The sequence below is a fragment of the Euprymna scolopes genome, chromosome 41, assembly GCF_053919585.1.
Source record: "Euprymna scolopes isolate OS-2025 chromosome 41, ASM5391958v1, whole genome shotgun sequence".
NCBI lineage: Eukaryota > Metazoa > Mollusca > Cephalopoda > Sepiida > Sepiolidae > Euprymna > Euprymna scolopes.
The window spans coordinates 53,096,365-53,119,124 of NC_136522.1; the positions used below are offsets into that span (position 1 = coordinate 53,096,365).

Genomic DNA, 22,760 nt, shown 5'->3' on the forward strand with positions numbered 1-22,760 from the left:
CGTTAGTGTGGATAGGGTTGATGATGTTACACACAGTCCAACTGATATTTGCAGAATGTGTTGAAGTTTGTGTTTTTTGTTTTATTTTATTTTTTAATATTTTTAAACTCGTGCATGCTCCACTTAACAGCTGCCAATGTGAGAGACTACAATTACTGCCAGAATAGCAGATGAAAAGAAGCCCACTGAAACAACATTGGGGTCAGCAGTTGTATTTAAGTTGATATTGGATTTTAAACAAAAAGTGTAACATTTCCGTAAGAATAACCATTGCACCACAATGGATAAAAGTGCTAAGTAAGAGCTCTATGGACAAATTTATCTTTAGTTGACCTTTGACAACTAAATATTTTCGTTTACTAGCTAGCCAAACCAATATGACCTTTGGAATATGACATCTTCATTTTGTGATGGTTATGTTCATAATAAAGTTTTCTCCATATTTTTTTTAATAAGTCTAATTCTAAATATACAACAGATTTTATGTTGATACTTGAAGGTATGAACATTCTAATTTCTTCAGATGTTTTTTTTAAACAGCCTTCATTAAAGAAATTAAAAAAAAAAAAAAAAAAAGTATATTATTCAATTAAACTTTTATTGTTTAAATAATTTAACCTTGTTCGTTTTATAAAATAAAAACAGTTGAAAAGTTATTTTTGCACTCAGTAGTGAGCTTTGGAAGATTGTCAGTGAAAGAAATACAATCGCCAAAAGATAAGCATTTCATTATTTCTAGTCGACACTTTGAAAAATCATGAGCAAATGTGACTGTTTCACTTGCAATATAGAACCCTGTAAGATATAATCGGTTCTAAATGACAGTATTCAGATGCAGTCCTCAGTGCAGGCGATACCAATACAATTATGTATAACTTAAGACTTATACCCTATCATGGTTGACTGAATGAGAGCAAGCAACCTCTGTTGATTAAAGGGTTTAGTCGAAATTCCATTCGGATTCTAGAGTTTCACAAGACACACCTGAAGTTTAGAGGTTACATAAAAATGAGAGGTTAGAATAACATCCAAACTGGCAAATATACCCGGTGAACCAAGTGTAACAATTGCACTTAAAGGGACACTTAGAATCTTAAAAAAGATCTCTCGGTGTGAATGTATAAGATAGCGGGTGAATGTCTGGTATCCAATATGATGGCCCATTCCAAGCTAGAACAAATGATAAAATTGGCAAAAAAAAAAAATAAAATAAGTGTGGTGGAGAACCGTGCACAATAGATGATCTCACTAAATGTTTTCATCTAACCAGAAAAAGAGATGGGTGAGGTATTTAAGCCGATGTTGGATTATAAACAAAAGATTGTGATGGATAACACTCTTGTAAGAATATCTACTATACAATGAATAAAAGTACTAAGTGACAGGATTCAAGTTCAATCCTCAGTACAGGCAATACTAATTAAAACATGCCCAAATTGTAATGAATGGCTCTCGTTTTGACAAGCTTCTGCGATTGATCTTCACTCCTGATCTGAAATGGAAAACATTCATCAAATCTGTTGCCAATATCACTGTACTGCTCCAGTATTTCCCTGCCTATGCATTCTTCTATTTATATAAGAGCTAAGTGCACCCTAAAATGGAGTACTGTTGCCACATCTGGGCAGGAGCTGCTCAGCATGTGCTATCCTGCCTTGGTACAGTTCAAAACCGGATTCAAAATCTAGTAGGTGATTCCCTTTTCTCTTCCCTGCATCCGCTTTCACACAGAGAAGATAGTTATGAGCCTGTCTCTGCTATATCACTATTTTCATGGCAAGTGCTTGACTGAACTCCGATCTATGCCCCCCCCTGCAAACTTTCACAAAAAAAGAAATCTAGCTACAACCACTATATATGATTTCCCCCACTATCGGTGTCTAAATGTAAATGCAGATTCCATGAAGAAAGCTTCTTTCTCAGAACTGCCCATCTTTGCAATAATGCTAGCCTTCAAATCTAATGTGAAAAAAGTTCCTGTTAAGCCATCCTCATAATCAAATTCTACCATCAGTGGTTACTACACCATCACCTTACATTCATGAACCCTTATCCTCGAGTGACCTTTGGACTTGATAAGTAGTGACTCTCAAGTAAAAAAAATACAAAAAAAAATTGATTTTAATTGAAATGTAATTTATGATGCAATAAAAATGTGTTATCCTGGTTCATAACTGCTGACCTGATGCCGTTTCTGTGGTTTTCTTCATCTTCTTTCCGTGTCATCCTCCATCTTCTCTCACATAGGCGGTTACTGAGTAGGGGGTGCATACAGGTCCACAATTTTTGTAGTTGTTTACCAAGGATTTTTTGTTGTCGATTAATTCATTTCCTCATCTGCTATGAGCTACAACCTGCATTCTACTGTTGCATTTGTCCTCAGCTCTAACCATTGTAAACCGTCGCAAAAATAATTACCCCTTCTAAAATGATCATAAACTAACTTTAGCCGTATTGACCCTCTTTGTTTCTAATCATTGTCATACCTTGACCAACAATCCCACTCCAGCTTCGTTTTGTGTTCCTTGGTGAATGACTTCCTAATCCATAATCTTTTCACGAAGCCTATTTCCCATACCTCTTTTTTATTTATTTATTTATTTAATTTTTTTTTTTAATTAATTATTTTTTTTTTTTTGATAAACTAATTTTCTCTTGTTGTAATTTATAATACAGGGCTGTATGGATAAATTTATCTTAAGTTGACCTTTGACAACTAAATATTTTTGTCTACTAGCGAAATAGAAAAGTTACTAGCCAAATCCACATGAATTTTGGAACATGACAACTTCGTTCCGTGATGAGTACATATATCATAAAGATTTTTCTGTATTTTTTTAAGTGTAATTCTAAATATGCACCGAATTTTATGTTAAGATTGGAAGTTATAAACATTTATATTTCTTCAGATGTTTTTTTGAACAACTTTCATTAAGAGTATATTGTTCTATTAACCCTTTTAATGTTTAAATAATTTAACTTTGCTCGATTCATTAAAAAAAAAAAAAAAAAAAAAAAAAGTTGAAGAATTTTCACTCAGTAATGAGCTTTGGAAGATTGTTGGTGAAAAAAATTAAAAAAAACAATCGCCAAAACATTAGCATTTTATTATTTTTAGTTGCCACTTGGAAAAATCAATCGCAAATGTGACTGTTTCACTCGCAATGTAGAACCCTGTAATACTTTTTCCTTTTTCCTAGCACTTAAGGTGAGGGTGGAGTGTGGGGGACAGTGTTGATAGTATCACAATGAAATATGAAATAAATGTTTCCTCCTGTTTTTTTTTTTTTTTCTTTTTTTTTCTTTTTTCTTTTTTTTTTAACTTGGAGTAAAAAATATTTAACATATAAAGGTAGATGAAATCAATAACATTGAAATGCTAATTTCATTCACTTTCCATTTACAGTGGAACTTCTAAATTCAAAAGACGGTTAACAAAATTTTCAGCTTACGAAACATGATGTAAAAATATTTTTGTTCCTGCATACAAAAATATTTTCAGGATACAAAAGAATCGAGTGACAGACTATTTTTCAAGCGCGGTCTTCCCTTGCTAAATTTTCAAACACTCGACAAGTTACAACCACTATCAACAATTTTCCCCTCTCTCTAACTGTACTTAAATCTAGATGCAGATTCCATGAACAAAGCTTCTTTCCTAGAGCTGTCCGTCTGTGGAACTGTTCTGCTGACCTGCTATCCAGCTGACTACAACATGGTTGTCCTCGAGTCAAATGTAAAGTTCTTGTTGAGCTGTCCCCTTAAATAATCAAATTTTACCTTATTTTGACTATTGAGTACTATGTTATTGTGCCAGTGACCAGCGTGCACTCTTTGACCCTTTTCTTTGAGTTGCCTTCGGACATTGATAAGAGGAGGTTTCCTTGTAAAAAGGGTGGGAAAAAAGAAAAAAGAAAAAAACCCTAATTTTTCGAAAATCTTTTTAAAATCAGTAATTTATTTGTTTAAATTTTTTTTTTTTTTTTTTTTGTAATTTTCTGGAAATGTTTCATTTTTATTTGGAAAACTTTATTTTCTTGGACTTGAATTTATTTTTTCTACTTATCCTCACCTCTCTCCTAAAATATAATTTTATTAATTGAAAAATTTATTTTTACCAAATTTGAAAACTGTAGATTGAAGAAAGATTTTTTTTTGTACACCCTCTGAAATTTTTTTTAGGGTTGAGTTTTTTTTTTTTTTCTTAGAAATCACAAATTAGCTGAAAATAATCAATTTCACTTTAAATTCTTTTTCTTCTGTGTTTCGGTGCCCATTTGATTGAGTTTGTGACCTTATAAATAATGATTAAAAAATTGTCATATCTATGTCTTTTTATTAAATAGAATTTTATATTTGGATGACAAAAAAGTAAAAAAAAACAAACAAAAAAACAAAACAAATAGCAAATGGAGGTATTAATGATTAGGTTAGGCTGTCTCTTATTCCATTCTAGTTTTACCCTTAAAATTTAATGGGTGTTTTCATTGGGCTTGTAACGGATTAGATGATTTACATGTAAAATGTTTCTCCGGATACGAAACTTTCAAGATATGAAAGCCCCACTGGAATCAATTAATTTTGTATCTAGAGGTTCCACTGTGATTGTTTTAGAAATTGGTCCACAAATAAGAGGTTTGGCTTGTTTTAAGCACATTATGTATGAAATTTTTCCGATGTCTAATGAAAAGACCTTTTCAACTTTTAATGTTAATTTTTGCATAATAGTCGTCCACTTTTTTATTGTTTGATTATTTATTTTAGTAACTTTTTTTTTTTTTTTTTTTTTCTTTCAGCAACACTGAAGATAATCTTCTAATACGAAAAGAAATTCGTAAATTAAAAACTCGTATACGAGACTTGGAATATATGTGAGTTTTCAGTGATTTTTTTTTTTTTTCTTTTCTTTTTGAATATATTTTTTTGGTTCATTTTTATATACAGAAAAACAAAATCAACTTGATCTTACAAATATTTTGTAGCATATCACGTCTATGTTAGGGGTTTCTTTCTAATCGGAGCAAATCCAGGAAACTGGGCAAATATAGCTGACACTGAATAAGTGCGAGGCAAGTGATGGAACCAACAAGTCCCTGATGACTAGGGCTGTGACAACAGAATATTCTTTTCATTCTTTTGACTCTCGGGTAAATATCCGACACAGTTAGGCACACTTGATCAACCGAGACTCACATCTGTCTATAAGAAAACATAAGATATTAACGAATATATACTCGAGAGTCAAAATAATGAAAAGAATATGCTGTTTTCGCAGCATTACTGATGACTCTTACTCGTTCTATGGTTCTGGATATGACCTTAAACTGTATCCAGTGGTGAGGCTCGAGCCTGCGGGCTTTGGGGAATGTGGAGCCACCCTTTAATTGCCACTGCTCCCAGGTCCAATCTGACCTGGAGTGGTAGTACCTGTTAGGGTCCCAACTATGGGTTAAATAGAAACTGACTTGAAAACAACAAATATATTCTATTAAAAAATATTCTTCAAAATCATTTAATTCGGCATTAAATAACCTGAAAAGGGTTGATATGCCGTAAAACAAAAACAACCAATCTTACTCTTTCTGGCATTCACCCAGGAGCAGTTGCGCTGCTTCCGTCTCGAGAATTTTCTCCATAGACATGAGGGCTCAATGTCAGCTTAATATAATGTTTCACTGTTCTGATCCAGGTTTTTAGATGATCTCCTTCTCGTCTTTTTTAACCTTGTGGAGGACTGGTTCGATGACTTAGTGTTGAGTGACAATGAAGGATGTCATCGAACCAGCAAAGACACCTCAGGAGAAAGGTTTGCTGCAAGGAGGATATGTCCCAGCAAGAATGAAAATGGCGCTCGAGATGAACTGCTGCCAACAAAAACAAAAAGCTATATTTCTTCAATTATGTTACTAGCATGGACACCCGACGTTACCTAGTCCTGGATATGACCTAAAACTATATCCGATGGTGAGGTCCCACCTTGCGGGCCTTGGGGAGTGTGGAGCCATCCTTTCATTGCCATTGCTCCCAGGTCCACTCTGACCCGGAGTGATAGTAGCTGTTAGGGTCCCAACTATGGGTTAAATAGAATCCGACTTAAAAAAAATATACTCCATTAAAAATCGTTCCTCAAAATAACTAGATTCGGCATTAAATAACTTGAAAAAAGTTGATATGCCGTAAAACAACCAACCAACCGTCGTTACCTGGGATTGAATGATGATCAAGGAATATTTCATGCTCCTATATTTTTAATGTCCTCGAAATCCATGAAATCGCCCGGGAGGAAGCTTCACATGTCGCCATGCAGTAACTTAATCCAAAATATGTTATTCTACATTGCACTCTAGAGAACCTACTGTTTCTTTTTATAAAATTATTTTATATAAACCTCTTTGCAGTTAACGTAAAAAAAAAAAGCATTAAGAAATTTACATGCGGAGTTTTAACCTACAGACCACGTCATGCAGTAGAATTTTCACGGCCCATTGTTCTATCATTGTCGCTAAGCGACAACATGGAAAAAATGGCTTTACCGATGATAAATAAATTAAAATAACGGTTTCAATTATTGGGAGTATTCTGAAACAAAGCTTAACTAAGATAATTCCCAAACTTATGCACTAAAGTTCTGTAAATTTTAAAGAAAATCTGTTTAACTGTTTCGGAGTCTACAGGAACGAACCCACATGGAGAAAGTTGCATTTATATAATTTTTTAGATAACGACATTGCACCTCACCTCTGTAACTTGCATCACCTGTCTTTTGGTCCCACCTAACCGTTCCCTTAATTTTATATTTAAGTAGTTTTCACAGATTTGTTTAGTTTGCGAAAATAGATAAATATGTAAACATGTACTAGGTGGTTGCATTGCATGCAAATAACAGAGCTGCTGTGAGCAAGTAATATGCAATGAAATTGTAGTTCTTCCCTTTTTTTTTTTTTTCCATATGATGTACGAGGGTAACTTGTTTCTGTTCTGTCAGCCATGATCAGGTAGAACCTGTACCTTTGACGTTATGGATAAGTAATAACTAGTTCTAGGTAATTGTCTAGTGGGGTTTAAAGGTCCAATCCTCACTATGGACAATGATACAAATATGAACAATAATTCAAGATTTTTACTGGCTGATGGAAAGAGAATAAGCTACCTTTGTGGATTAAAAAAAAAAAGAAAAAAAGGGTATTCAGTCAAAATACTATAACGTGTATCATCCACTTCTTGGTCCTACTTTTGCCCATCACTTTGCATTTAAACTCTCTGCCGCTTGCCTGTTTCCCACCTGACTACAACTTGGACGTCTTCAAGTCCAACATAAACAAACTCCTGACAAACCGCCGCCTTAAGTAAGACACTCTATCAAAACACCCAATACTAATGATTACTACAATACTATCTCATTGATTACTGTACATGCAATAACCCTTATCCCTGAGTGGCCTTCAGGCCTTGATAAGTGGTGACCCTCATGTAAAAAAAAAAAAAAAAAAAAAAAAAATTAGGTCTCGCGGACCAACAAGTTTAGTGTGCGAAAATAAGTGAATATGTAAACATGCTCTAATGGGTTGCATGTTTAGTGAATTGCATAGTTCTGAATAAGACTTGCTGCGAGTGAGTAATATTTAATGAAATTTTGAACAAAACTTTTTTTTTTTATGCACAGGAGGTTAACTTTTACCTATTCTATCAAACATGACCAGATAACACCTAGACCTTATCAGATAAGTGTTTAGTGCTAATTAGTTCTGAGTGTCAGTTAAAAGGTCTAATCCTCAGTACATGCAATAATATGAAAAAAACAATCACTAGTGTGTCTAATATGAAAGTTTTAAATTGTCTTTTACAAAATAATCCAAATTGAAAACTTCAGTGATTGAAATGTTTTTCTTGTCCTGTTATCAAATTGAATTTCTTATCTGAACAGTTGTACTTTGCTGTTAAATTTGTACATATTTCAGATGGTAAAGGAATTTTTCCCAATATTTAGACGGATTTAAGTGTTTGTTTACCGCAAGATGTTTTTGCAAGGATTGTTCACTTGTTCAAAACCTGAACCCTTTTTTTTTTTTTTTTTTTTTTTTTTAATTTAAAATTTTGTTTCTCAAAGTTAAACATTGAAAATTGACTTCAGTAGCACACATTGTTTGTTTTACAAACATCTGTGTGCCGACATTAAAAGATTTTAGGTGTAGAAAAAAAAAAATTTTTGCTTTGAGATACTACCTAGTCTTAATGGATTAGTTTTTGCAGATTAAGAAACAATTTGACAATCGTTCTGAAACGTATCAAAAAAAAAAATACAGACTGGGTTCATGTTATAAGGTCAGCTGATATACATATTTCAGGAATAATGGCCTTACCCAGCAACTGTAAATATAGTTGCATCACTCACATTATTGAGTGGCGATTTGTATCAGTTTTGGCCTCCAAAATCATGTGCACTTCTGTTGGTTGTTTTTGTTTTACGGCATATCAACCCTTTTCAGGTTATTTAATGCCGAATCCAAAGATTTTGGAGAAAATTTTTTTTTAATAGAGTATATTTGTTGTTTTCACGTCGGTTTCTATTTAACCCATAGTTGGGACCCTAACAGGTACTACCACTCCGGGTCAGAGTGGACCTAGGAGCAATGGTAATTAAAAGGTGGCTCCACACTCCCCAAAGCCCACAAGCTGGTGCCTCACCACTGGATATAGTTTAAGGTCATATCCAGGACCCCCATTGAGGGACTTTTACCCTCTGCAGGGGGGGGGGCAGTCGGTGTATTCTAATGCCCCACCAACAGGGCCTACACTTCTGTAACATTATTTTTGTGGTTATAGTCATATAATGTACTTCTTACCTTCTGATGTAGTGTTATCGGAAGTGGTGACAAGGCAAATCAGTTCCTTCACTTATGTGTTCTTCAGTATTTCTATTCTGAAGCAATTTATTGGAATAAAATAGAAAAGGACATTATTGAAAAGTATACACTAAAAAGTAACAAAATTATAAGATAAAATTATTCATTATTTGCACTTTTAATAACAAAATTTGAAAAGTTTTTATTTTACTTGAAATTTTATTAGAAATGTTTATGAAATTTATAAAAATAAGTTTTTTTTGTTTGTTTGTTTTTTAAATTTATATAAATTAATGTGTCTGAAAGTATGAAAATAAATTTATTAAAATAAAAATAACGAAATTTCAAACATCGTTAAAAAAAAAAAAAAAAAAAAACGTATCCAATACATAATATAAAAAAATATTCCCAAAATAGTTGGCTGTGATTTTCCACTACCATAGGAATTCGGTGCTAGTGCAGAGAGTGATCCGTGCTATTTTTTAAAATCATATTTCCAAGTTTAATTAAAGTTTTTTTGTTTTTTTTTTTTAATTCAATTCTAAGGTTGAAGTATAGAATAGGTACAAAACACCCTCCCCATGTTAAGAATGGCTTTTTAAATAATAATGTTATTATTTATGTCCGGATCACTCCCTGCACTAGTACCAGGAATTCTTTCAGATAACTATCGAAAAACTAATTGTGTTATTTTTATCGGCAGAATTTAAATTTTTCTTGTTTACTTTTCAATAATGTCCTTTTCTTCAATTTTATTTCAATAAATCGCTTCACAATAGAAATACCGAAGAACGATAAAAATGAAGGAACTGATTTACCTGGTCACTGCTTGCGGTAGCAGATACACCGGAAGTTAGGAAGTACATTAGCTGACTATAACCACTTTTACTAATTATACCAATGTTTGTTTTGGTTATTACCAACCTGCAAGACTTCCACAGTCTTTCTTAATTTTTACTTTAGCTTGAACAACGCAATATATATAACATAATCACGTTGACACACAGGTTTTTTATTTGATCACAATAGTTGAACTTGGTGATATGCGCGATCATTTGGTTATACTGGAATGTGATGGAGGTCTAGTGGTTAACAACACACTGACTACCTGAGTTCCCGAGTTTGAATCCAGTTCGCTTCACAAGAATCACTTTCACTTGGGATGTTGGCAACCTTCATGTGATCTTTTTAGTAATTCCTGATATCTTTCTAGAAAGAATTCTGACTAGGAAAATATCGGGGAAACCAATGCCAACAATAGACTCTTCAGATTCCTACGATATAATGATTTGATTATACCATGTGTTCTATGTAGGTGGATTATTACACCTTGCAAAAGAAAAAAAAAAAAAATGAACATTGTCATCTCCTCTGACTAGGATACGCATGTGACTGAGGACCATTTTTTAATTTAATATTCCCTAGAAACTTCCTCAGTGGAATTCCACTGAACCCATTGAGTGTGAATCCCACACCAGGTACAGGTATCTTTCAATTTTCTTTTTTTGACATCCTCGTTCTTTATGCATCTTTAGTTATGCGTCCTGTTTTCTAGTTTATTGTTGTCAACTAATTCACAAGAACACACATGTAAATTAGATAGCAAATCATTTCTCTTTACTTGTAGGAGGGTTGTTCCAAAAGTAAACTCTCTTATTTTTTTATTTTTTAACGAAAAAAGTTAGAGCTACGAAAACAATAGTGGTACTATTAAAACGGGCAACCTTTTTTTATGCGCCAGAATTTATTTTTCTACATAGTCAATGCACTTTTGCCAGGAATTCAGTGACACATCTGTTCCTGACTTATGTCCACGACAAGGGTTGCTTTCCTAGACTCACACCATCAGTATCTGCAACAGAGATGGAACTATCAGGTCATGAATAAATAAGTTCAGTCATTACAAAAGTGCAATTTGCAATCTCTTTGGATCCATTTGGGCGGAATAAAAAAAAAATAGGAGGCATTACATTTGGAACACTCATGGAATATAAGAATCTATTATAAACTAGCCTGGGTGCCCGGCGTTGCCAGGGTGTTTGGAGATGTGTTGTTGAGCAAAAAAAAAAAAAAAAAAAAAAAATTAATAAATAAAAGTGGTAGTAGGTAGGCTCGAACCCATATCATGAAGGAGAAGAAGAACATAAGAAAAAAAAAAATGTGACGTCTTTGTCACGTGCATCGCTAAATCGAAAGTGACAGGTTTAAATTAAGGCTAGACAAACAAAAAGAGGGGATGACTTTCGAAAAGATCGGCGAAAAAATCGACCTCTCCCTGTAGAAAAGTGTTCCGTTGACGATGAACGAATGTTTTTGTCCAATTTTTTTATATTTGTCGACCGAAGGGTCGAGCTTCAAAATGATACCAATCTCGTTAAAATCTGTTGCCTCTGTGGAAAGTTTTAGGCAAAGTTTTACAAACATCTATGTTCACACATTAACATTTTAGTTATAATGAAAATAAGTTTTGGTTTGGGATACATAATCATAAAATACAGTCTCTTTGAATTTTGTCAAGTGGCGGATACAGTGAATGTTTTATCCTAAACAATGTAATTTATTTTCAAGCAAAAAAGCAGTGGAATATGTAACGTATATAACATCGTACACGTAAAAATGAACTGATTGTGTTTTCTTTGTTTTGTAGAAAGAAAAAATATCCTGAAGTAACATTTCTGACATATAAAGACCGGAAAAGAATATTGGTGCGTGTGACTTTTTTTTAATTACTTTTTTTGGTTCTTATTTAATGACTTGCTTGATTAGTGTATGGTAGCACTAGTATGCTTTTGAAGTCCAACTAGTTACAAGTTTTTTCTCATCTTCAAAAAATACAATATGTATTATATACGTTTGAAGCGAAAATAATGCATTATTACAAAACTAGCGGGGGTACCCGGCGTTGCCCGAGTGTTTGTTTCCGGGACGGGGGGAGTTTTAAAAAATGTTATGGTAGGTAAGTAGGAAGGATCAAACCCAGAGTCATGAGTAAAAGTAGGAAAATACAGTGTGAAAAAAAAACAAAAAAAAAAAAAAAAAAAACATCTGCAACGTTAACAGTTCGGCCACCAAGAAAAGTCCATTCCAGTTGTTTAGGAAAAAAAAAAAAGAAAAGAAAAACCACTGTGGTAGGTCGGCGCGAACGTGAAAATATAATGTGAATTGTCCAGCACGCTAACCACTACGCCACAGAGCACTGCAGCTTAGTTTAGTGAATTTAAATAACTTAACATGATAGAACTACGAAGCCAAACCGGTGTTCTCTTCTCAACTGTTCCTTGTAAACGATCTCCAAACGGTGTTAAGTGGTGGCAGGGGGAGGAGGAATTTTTAAGAGAGAAAATATTTTACCACTTCCATTGATCTTAACCGATTTTGGCCGTGACTTCTCAGCAGAAAAAGTATAGAAATCTAAGATTATCGAGGAATTTGAGAACTAATAAGCCTATAACAAACCTCAGATATTGTTCTGCCGTTTGTGCATAATGTATTTGCATGAAATATCTTGATTTTTAATCCTATTAAGGTCAAAATCCCACGGGAAAAAATGAGTTCATTTTATTTATATAGAGATAAGCAGACATTTATTTTGCTTGAAATTTATATTGAAATTCATAAATATATTTCGAAGGAAAACTTCATCTTCAGTATGTCTTTCTTTTTTTCTTTTCTTTTTTTCTTTTTTTTTCTTTTTTTCTTTTTTTTCTTTTTTTCTTTTTTTTTCTTTTTTCTTTTTTTTTCTTTCTTTTTTTTCTTTTTTCTTTTTTTCTTCTGTTTTTTCTTTCTTTTTTCTTTCTTTTTTCTTTTTTCTTCTTTTTTCTTTTTTTTTCTTTTTTTTCTTTTTTTTCTTTTTTTTCTTTTTTTTCTTTTTTTCTTTTTTTTCTTTTTTTTCTTTTTTTTTCTTTTTTCTTTATTTTTCTTTATTTTTCTTTTTTCTTTTTTCTTCTGTTTTTTCTTTCTTTTTTCTTTTTTTTTCTTTTCTTTTTTTTTCTTTTTTTTTTCTTTCTTTTTTTTATAATTCGTTGTTTTGGCTTCAAACGTATATAATACATATTTTATTTTATTCAAACTCAACCAGTGCTTCTAAGGAACAAAAATCCATAGAATATGTTCTGATCAACATATTGCACTTGTAACTCCTCAACATAAAAATTCTTTGTTTTTTTTCACATGTATTGCTAGTATTAGGTATCCATTAATAAATATCCTTTAAATTTCAATATTCTTGGAGCATTTTAAAGTTTTTAGGGGGATCAGTACAATCTCCCATTTTAAAAATGTAAGTATTTCAACTTTGCATTAAATTTGATCTACAGTCATTAGTAGAATGAGTATGAGAACAGTATATTCTTTTTGTATTTTCAAAACAAGGAAAAGAATATGCTGTTGTCATAGCCCTAGTTATTAGACATCATTAAAGCTTTATTCCATGAATTTTAATTTTTTTTTATTAAGAACCCTTCAGCCTTAAATACTGAGGCATTTTCTAGAATAAAAATCATTAATTTGGATTAAAATTGGGATAATGATTCAAGAAATGAGGTTTAGTAGCATTATATTTTTATTTGAATCGTAAGTAGGCAAAGCGATTGCAAAACTGTTCTGCTTTGGAATGAATTTTATACCCATGTTATATATATATATATATATATATCTTGGAAACTTTTTATACCTTGAAAATTATATAAGTTTTTTTTTCCTTGATTTGACTTTTAGTCTTTCACTGAAAAATTGTTAGTAAGTCATTTAATCTCCTGCAATTGTTGAATCAATTTACAATAGTCTCAAGTTTTTAGAGATCATCAGTTGTTTACCATGAAACACTGTTTCAGAAATTAAAAAAAAAAACAATAAATTAAATCATGACTCCCCTCAGCCGTGTTGATCAAACACCACCTCCCTTAAACAAACAAAAAAAATGTCCAGATATTAGGTCCAGTTTTTTTGTTGTTTTTTTTGCTCCATATATATATATATATATATTTCCATAAGGAAACCATGCAACAACTCACACAAACGATGAAAGCTGTAGACTAGAAGCCGTATTCAGATTTGTAAAACTGAGTTCAGATATGTTCTACTGATGAGCCGAAAGAAGAGTAAAACTTGAGTCTAGGAATTCTGGGCTGCATCTTTCATGGTTTGTATGAATTGCGGCGTTGTTGATTGTGGGAATATCTCACATTCCAAAACGTTATATATAATATATATATCAGGTGCATATATATAATTTTTTTTTTTTTTCTTAGATAACTGGTGGTGCTGGTTTTGTTGGGTCACACTTGGTTGACCGTCTTATGCTTCAAGGCCACGAAGTCAGTGTGGTTGACAATTTTTTCACTGGTAGGAAACGGAATGTCGAACACTGGATTGGCCATGAAAATTTCGAGCTCCTTCATCATGACATTGTAAATCCTTTGTATATAGAAGGTAAGTCAATCTGGATCGCATGTAACACGTGTGTGTGATTCGTGTGATGTATGTCGTTAAGCATGGATTACACGCAAACAAAAAACTGGTGATGCAGAACGTCCCTGAGAAATAGGTCAGACTTAACTACAGAAGTTCAGATAAAACCACGATTTTATTTAATGCTTGTTTTGTCAAAGTAACAAATGTAAGAATCCAGCAATTTCTTTTAAATTCAAACATAATTTATGATTAAAGTCAGATTTTGGTTGATTTTTCTTTTTTGTTATTGCCTGTGCATCATGATATTATGTTTTCATGGAGAGAAATCATAGGAGAATCTTAGATGGATGTGTAATGCAAGTTCTAGAAACCAACTTGGACTCGACCCTCCCTCCTCCCTATCTTTGACCGTGTGTATAACACTCCCCCCTATCTTTGACCGTGTGTATAACACTCCCCCCTATCTTTGACCGTGTGTATAACACTCCCCCCTATCTTTGACCGTGTGTATAACACTCCCCCCTATCTTTGACCGTGTGTATAACACTCCCCCCTATCTTTGACCGTGTGTATAACACTCCCCCCTATCTTTGACCGTGTGTATAACACTCCCCCCTATCTTTGACCGTGTGTATAACACTCCCCCCTATCTTTGACCGTGTGTATAACACTCCCCCCTATCTTTGACCGTGTGTATAACACTCCCCCCTATCTTTGACCGTGTGTATAACACTCCCCCCTATCTTTGACCGTGTGTATAACACTCCCCCCTATCTTTGACCGTGTGTATAACACTCCCCCCTATCTTTGACCGTGTGTATAACACTCCCCCCTATCTTTGACCGTGTGTTTATCCCTTCCCCTTATCTTTGACCGTGTGTTTAACCCTCCCCCTTATCTTTGACCGTGTGTTTAACCCTTCCCCTTATCTTTGACCGTGTGTTCAACCCTTCCCCATATCTTTGACCGTGTGTTTAACCCTTCCCCATTATCTTTGACCGTGTGTTTAACCCTTCCCCATTATCTTTGACCGTGTGTTTAACCCTTCCCCATTATCTTTGACCGTGTGTTTAACCCTTCCCCATTATCTTTGACCGTGTGTTTAACCCTTCCCCATTATCTTTGACCGTGTGTTTAACCCTTCCCCATTATCTTTGACCGTGTGTTTAACCCTTCCCCATTATCTTTGACCGTGTGTTTAACCCTTCCCCATTATCTTTGACCGTGTGTTTAACCCTTCCCCATTATCTTTGACCGTGTGTTTAACCCTTCCCCTTATCTTTGACCGTGTGTTTAACCCTTCCCCTTATCTTTGACCGTGTGTTTAACCCTCCCCCTATCTTTGACCGTGTGTTTAACCCTCCCCCTATCTTTGACCGTGTGTTTAACCCTCCCCCTATCTTTGACCGTGTGTTTAACCCTCCCCCTATCTTTGACCGTGTGTTTAACCCTCCCCCCCCCATCTTTGACCGTGTGTTTAACCCTCCCCCCCCCATCTTTGACCGTGTGTTTAACCCTCCCCCCCCCCATCTTTGACCGTGTGTTTAACCCTCCCCCCCATCTTTGACCGTGTGTTTAACCCTCCCCCCCATCTTTGACCGTGTGTTTAACCCTCCCCCCCATCTTTGACCGTGTGTTTAACCCTCCCCCCATCTTTGACCGTGTGTTTAACCCTCCCCCCATCTTTGACCGTGTGTTTAACCCTCCCCCCCATCTTTGACCGTGTGTTTAACCCTCCCCCCCATCTTTGACCGTGTGTTTAACCCTCCCCCCCATCTTTGACCGTGTGTTTAACCCCCCCCCCATCTTGGACCGTGTGTTTAACCCCCCCCATCTTGGACCGTGTAGCAAAAATAACCAAGTACAAGTTAACATTTTCTTTCTTAACAAACTCGACTATCTCTCTTGACTTTCTTTGCAAGCTCAAACTCTACAGCCTGAAGTTTGACAAATTTACTTTGGAAAGCATTTCATTAATTCAGGAAAACTTGTGACACTTGCCAGAATTTCACCTATGTTACCAAACAGAACTAAAAATCTTCATGATGTATGTACCCATGATAAAACGAAATTGTCATATTCCAAAAACATAAATTGTATTAAGTAGTTTTAATCATTTTTAAAGCATTAATAGGAATTCATAGGTATTATAACATCAATCTATTAAGTTGTAATTATTGAGTTATCTTTTTTTTTTCTTTTTTTAAATGGCAGATGACAAAGTCACTCCTTGGATACTCATACAATTTATTTTTATATATAAAAAGTAAAACTACTTCATCAATTTACATAATTTTTGGAATATATTTTCGTTTTGTCATGGGTATATACATCATATAGTATTTGCATTAGTTTTGTTTTTTAATATACAGAATTCTGGGCAAGAACCAGAGTTTTTATAATCTGTACGTCCTTTCTGATACAAACCCAGTGGGTTGATCAGGATCATTATTTTTATGAAAACGGCATCTCCAGGTAATTGCCCACTAAGACTAAAGTGCACTTCACTTGCCCTTCGGAATTAAAAAAAATTTTTTTTTTTTTTTTTTTTCTATTAAAAGAGTGAATTATTCCATGACTCTATACTCCATCACCTACCATGGAATCCAATTTGTGTTGAAATATACAATTGCCTTGGTTGAGACATCCATTTACACAACCAGTATACACTCACAGAGTACTCGGATGTTAACAGATCAGGCTGTCCGAAGCTATTGGTCTCCTGAGCTAAAATTCACCAAATACTGGTGTTATTGTTTTTTATCCGTTTTCCCTCTGCAAAACTCAATCATGCTCTGCAAAGTCAAAAATGAAAACCATTTTCCTCTATAAAACAATCTTTTGAATTGAAAGCCATGTTTAATTTGAAAAGAGTTTTCGATTACTAGCTAATCTGTACACGTCCTGGAGACGAAAAAGTTTTCGGTGAGTAGCTGATCTGTACAAGCCTTGGACTTAAAAATTTTGCTAAGAGCAAAGATCTTTCTTGTGTAGATATGAAAAATTATATGCAGGAATTCTAGGAGATCCAATATTTTTTATGGAGCAATTCTGGTTTCTGATTGGTTGCTACCAGAATGTGGCTCCATTTGATTGGTCAGTTCCTATCACCAGTGTCTATAGGTCCTGGATATGACCTTAAACTATATCTGATGGTGAGGCCCCAGCTTTGCGGGCTTTGGGGAGTGTGCAGCCATTCTTTAATTGCCATTACTCCCAGGTCCACTCTGACTCGGAGTGGTGGTAGTACCTGTTAGGGTCCCAACTATGGGTTAAATAGAAACCGACTTGAAAAAAAAAAAAAATTCTATTAAAAAAAATTTTTCTTCAAAATAACTTGATTCGGCATTAAGTAATCTGAAAAGGGTTGATATGCTGTAAAACAAAAACAACCAACCAACCAGTGTCTATAAGTAGAAGCTTCCAACTTTCTGTAATCATACTTTCAACTTGCATTAAATATATTGCAGCACAATCAAACCAAACACCATGAATAAATATTTGAAAATATAAAGAACTTTAAACATACATTTTTCTTCCCAAAAGTATAAGATTTGACATTAAACCAAAAAGGTTGATATGCCATAAAACTAAATAGCTAAACAATCTCAGAATACAGTGTTGATGTACTGTTAGTTTCAGATTTCGTATCCCTAAAATACGGCATAATCACGTTGACACACCAGTTCTTGCTAGATCACCGAAATTAAGCAACATTAAACCTGGTCAGTACTAAATGGGTGACCATTTGGGATTTCCAGGTGCTGTATGCGCTTTCCGCTTATCTTGGCATTGTTTCCAGTCATCCTGCCACTGGACTCCGTGCCGATTCAGGAGAGGTGTGGCTAGGGATTGCGCAACCCTTGCCTCAATTACATGCGCAGCTGCCTCTACAGGGGGTATTTTTGTCTTACGAGACTGAATAGTAACACGAAGCAGTGAAGAAACCTTTTGTTTCTAAGGTATGATTGACCCCTTCTCTAGATGAGTGATACGATGGATGTGTAAAGTGTCTTAAAGATTGGTTTAGATCTGATGAATTTGGAAGAAGATTAAATCAATTCGCTGTTTTAATACCCCATTGTAAGACAGCTTCCTATTCCAGTAGCTTCTTTCCAAGGATTACAAGGTTATGGAACTCTCTTCCTGCTCACTGTTTTCTTTTTAATTACAGCCTTGGTCTTTTTCAAGACTAAGGTTGATAGGCATCCTCTGTCTTTGCAATAATCATCTTTTATTCTTGTTAGCTTCTTGCATCAAGTGGCTTCATGCCTTGTCTCGAGAGTTTCCATGAAATAAAAAAAACTAAATTGATGTGTTTCTTTTTCTTTTCAGTCGATCAGATCTATCATTTGGCATCCCCAGCCTCACCGCCAAATTATATGTACAACCCGATTAAGACAATAAAGACAAATACAATTGGAACAATTAATGTGCTTGGTAAGTATTTGGAATATATCATTTCTTGGTGGTTCTTTATTATTGTAGCAAAATCTGACAGCTGCAAAAATTAATTTTCATTAAAAGCAATATTATTTTAATCAATTTCAATAATAAGCAATGTTATCTACTTAATTGTCATGTCACGATTAGTTAAATACTAGCCTGGTTGCCCGGAGGTGTGTGTTGAGAGGGGGGTGGAGGAGAAGTGGTAATAAGCAGGTAGGCTCAAACCCGTGACGCGAAGGTGGAATAGGAAGTGAAAGAAAATTTGACGTCTTACCGCTACTCCATGATGCGACCAGAAGTTCGGAACGTTAAAATAAGGCAAACTCAATCCAACCGATATGATGGCTTGCAAAAATGGCTCGCAAAAATCAACCTCTTGTAGAAAACTGCCCAGTTGAGGGTGAAGGAATTAATGATTTTGGCCAGTTTTTCGATATTTGTCATTTGAGACATTGAGCTTCAAAATGATACTGATCTTGTGAAAATTTGTCACCTCTGTCAGAAGTTTTAGGCAGACATACAAACATACATACATTGAAACAGACAGGTGAGATTTATATTATAAACTAGCGGAGGGGTACCTGGCGTTGCCCGAGTGATTGTAGGTGTGTGTGGTTGTTAATGAAAACCTAAGAATAAGCGAAGTAAAAGAAGAAAACATAAAAACGAACGTTAAAACGTAAGCGGGGGTGGTGGTGGTGTAATCAAAACATCGAAAAAATACACAAAAAAAACTAACGTAAGGCAAACGAACGATGTTAAATGTAAAAATCGAAAAAGGAAAACAGAAAAACGCCCCCCCCCCAAAAAAAAAACATGTGAAAAATGGCTTAAATAAGCCTGTTTCGATATTGAAATTTAAAAATTCGGTGGTACCCGGGTGTTTTTGGGTGTGTGTGGGTGGTCGGGGATGGGGGTGTTAATGAAAACCTAAGAATAAGCGAAGTAAAACAAAAAACAGAAAAATGAACGCTATGTGAAAAATTGCTTAAATAACACTGGTTCAATATTTAAATTTAAAAAATCAAAAAAAAAAAAAAAATCTCACACCACGATTCGAACCCAAAACATTTAGATAATGACCCAACGCTCTTACCAACTGAGCTAACACGACATACATGAAATTGTGTCAGTTCTTCAAATATTTAAACTAAATCAGGTCATGACGTCATCTGACGCATGCGTAGAACTGATCTCGTAATGAGGACGGTTTTTGTTGACCCTCCCCCCTAGAAAATTGTTGATTTCAGGATGAAAAAATTAACGTTTTTGGCCAATTTTTCGATATTTTTCGGGCGAAGGATGGAGCTTTAATATGATACCAAGTTTGTCAATTTTTGTTCTGTCTGTCGAAAGTTTTTAGCGGACACACATACATATATACAAACACACATTTTCAGCGTGGAACGATAAATTTGTCGCCCTAAAGAAAACAACATTACAGCTTTATCTTAAAATTTTTATTGAAAAGAAATCAATTCGGGTTACTTGATTATGAAGTAGATCTGACTGATATCTATTCAATAAGGCTGCTTTCAGCCCCAATCACCACCTCGATATGGGTCCGGAACTGGGAGCATGCTTTTTTTTTACACATGCCAGTGGGAACTTGGTGAATACTTGGCGGATTGTGGCGATCAGGCTGGCTTTGGTGTTGTGGGAGGTCATGTTGGTGATGTTCTTGACGTATGACCGAACAAATTAGTCCAGCAGGTTCAGGTCAGGGAGGAAGCCTGGGCCAGTGAGAGAAGGGTACAAAATTACAAAATCGTAGCACTCTTTCTAAAGCCAAACCTAGGTCTCTTAGGACTTGTGGGCGGACACTGAATCCTGCTACCACACTTAGGGTCTGCTTAGGGTCTGCCAGTGGGTCACCTGATTGCACCCGGGATCACCACGTTCTTTAGCACCTCCAGGTACACTTAGGTCTTGTCTTTCAAGCCAACTTCGAAGATATGAGGTGGCATGATGTGGCCCTCACTTGAAACCACGCCAAAGACTATACCCTTGACCGAAAACTTTGTTTTCATTACTCTGGACACACCCCTGTTATTTGTGGCAATCCAGCAATGCATTTTGAGGGTGCTGGCAATGGTCCTGTTGTCATAACTTGGATCCCTAGAGAGTTTTACCACTGGCACATCTCCGATCTCGCTCGTTGAACGTTGTGTCACTTTCAGACATGATAGAAAACTCCTATCACTGTTGGGATTTGTACGCAACTGGCCGCCTAGTAGATGGTCTGCCACAAAAAAAAAAAAAGAAAACCAGTTTTCATCAAACGGAAATGGAATCATGTTGTCTTTTTTAGGGCGACAATTCTATCGTTCCATACTGTACAATAATCTTAAATAGTATAGTTTAGGCTTCAAACACAAAGATACAAAATCTCCATCAAGATAAAAAGTTATTTTCCTTTGTTGTTTAGAACGTCTTTCCAACATTCAGCAAGATTTTAACGAGAGTAGAAAGTCAAATTTTTATCTACTTTTAACAGCCTTGTAACTCTTGCTTTCTTTAATTTGTCCTTTAGTTCTCATATTTCATGAGAGATGTTTCTGACAAAGGGGGAAGAATTGCATTTTTCTGGGCCAGAATCTATCAGTCCTACTGTTAGCTAGTTTTTAAATCTGGAAATAATTTTTTTTTCTAGCTCCTTACATCAAGTGGCTTTATTCCTTGTCATGAGTAATTTCCATGAAAAAAAAAAAAAATACAGCTATTGTGGTGCCCGACCCATATGCAGCTATTAAAGAGCTACAACTCGTACAGCAAAACAGCAACAAAAATAACTGTGAGAAAACATCGATACAAAAAAAAAAGACTAAAATCTCTACGAATAAATATAAAAGTTGGCCGATTTCTCACATTAATGAAGGGAAAATGCTTGATGTTAATTCAATGTTGCACTATAGCAGCAAAATTTCTTTTATATTGCTGACGTCTGTGCAGTCTAAGTCGGAAAAAGATTTTTTTTTTTTTTTAATTCATGTATAAGTTTTCAAACAGTAAAGAAATATTTATTTAATAGTCCTTTGAAATAAAAAGAAGTACTTTGATGACCAACAGGACACCAGCTTAGTATATTTTTATTGGACTTTTGTTTCTATCTATCCATCTGGATCTCTCTCTCATATATATATATATATATATATATATATGTCTGTGTGTGTATGGACATTTCCCTACCAAACTACTGTCAATTTTTAGTCTACAGACTCGAGATTTGACATAAGGGATATTGAAATTTGGGAAAATCTTTTTAATCGGTTTTTGGGCAGAAATTTGGCTGTCAAGGAGTCAGTTTAATGATTTGACCTTTGAAAACTCTACCAAACTCCTCTACCAATTTTGGGTCTAAACACTTGAAATTTTAGATGTAGACTACTTGGACATGGATCAAACTTTTTAATTTGATTTTTGCCTAAAACAAATATTACGGGGTCAAAATTGAGGTCAAAGTTTAAAAAAGAAATTTACCTCTGCGATCTCTACCAAATTATTCAGCCAATTTTTGGTCTAAACATTTGAAATTTTACTTAGTGTATTCAGACATATGCCAAGCTTTTAAATCGGTTTTTGTCCGAAAATTTGGCTGGCAAGGTGTCATAGTTCAAAAGATTTGACTTTTGTGGTGTCTAGCGAACTATTCAGCCAAATTTTACATAAAGGGTATTCAGACAAGCAGCAAGCTTTTTAGTTATTTTTTTTTTTGGCAAAAATTTCGCTGCCAGGAGGTCAAAATTGAAAAAGTTGACTTTTGCAGACTCTACCAAACTCCTCTGCCAATTTTGGGTCTAAACACTTGAAATTTTAGATGTAGGTTACCTGGACATGAGTCAAACTTTTAATATATACATATGCACATAGATATGAATAGTACATAGGGTCTGAGCAAAGCTGGACTGAACTCCTAGTATATATACATTGAGTTTTTTTTTTTCTCACTTTGACATTGATATTAGAAGCCTAGTTTTTCTATTTAAAGATTATTAAAACAAACAGTGACTTCATGAAAGTTAATTAATTTGCATATTTTTACACGCTACATGACTG

The 22,760-nt window shown here is 34.7% G+C and overlaps 1 protein-coding gene across 1 annotated transcript in view; it reads left to right on the forward strand.

Annotated features, from left to right (window-relative positions):
* The window catches only part of LOC145266522 (UDP-glucuronic acid decarboxylase 1-like), a 143,522-nt gene that overhangs the window by 88,860 nt on the left and 31,902 nt on the right, over nt 1–22,760 (forward strand). The window contains exons 3-6 of the mRNA XM_080122278.1: nt 4,797–4,871; nt 11,491–11,548; nt 14,093–14,273; nt 18,591–18,695. Of these exons, the coding sequence (XP_079978404.1) occupies nt 4,797–4,871; nt 11,491–11,548; nt 14,093–14,273; nt 18,591–18,695 (419 nt within the window). The remainder of the gene's footprint in view (nt 1–4,796; nt 4,872–11,490; nt 11,549–14,092; nt 14,274–18,590; nt 18,696–22,760) is intronic.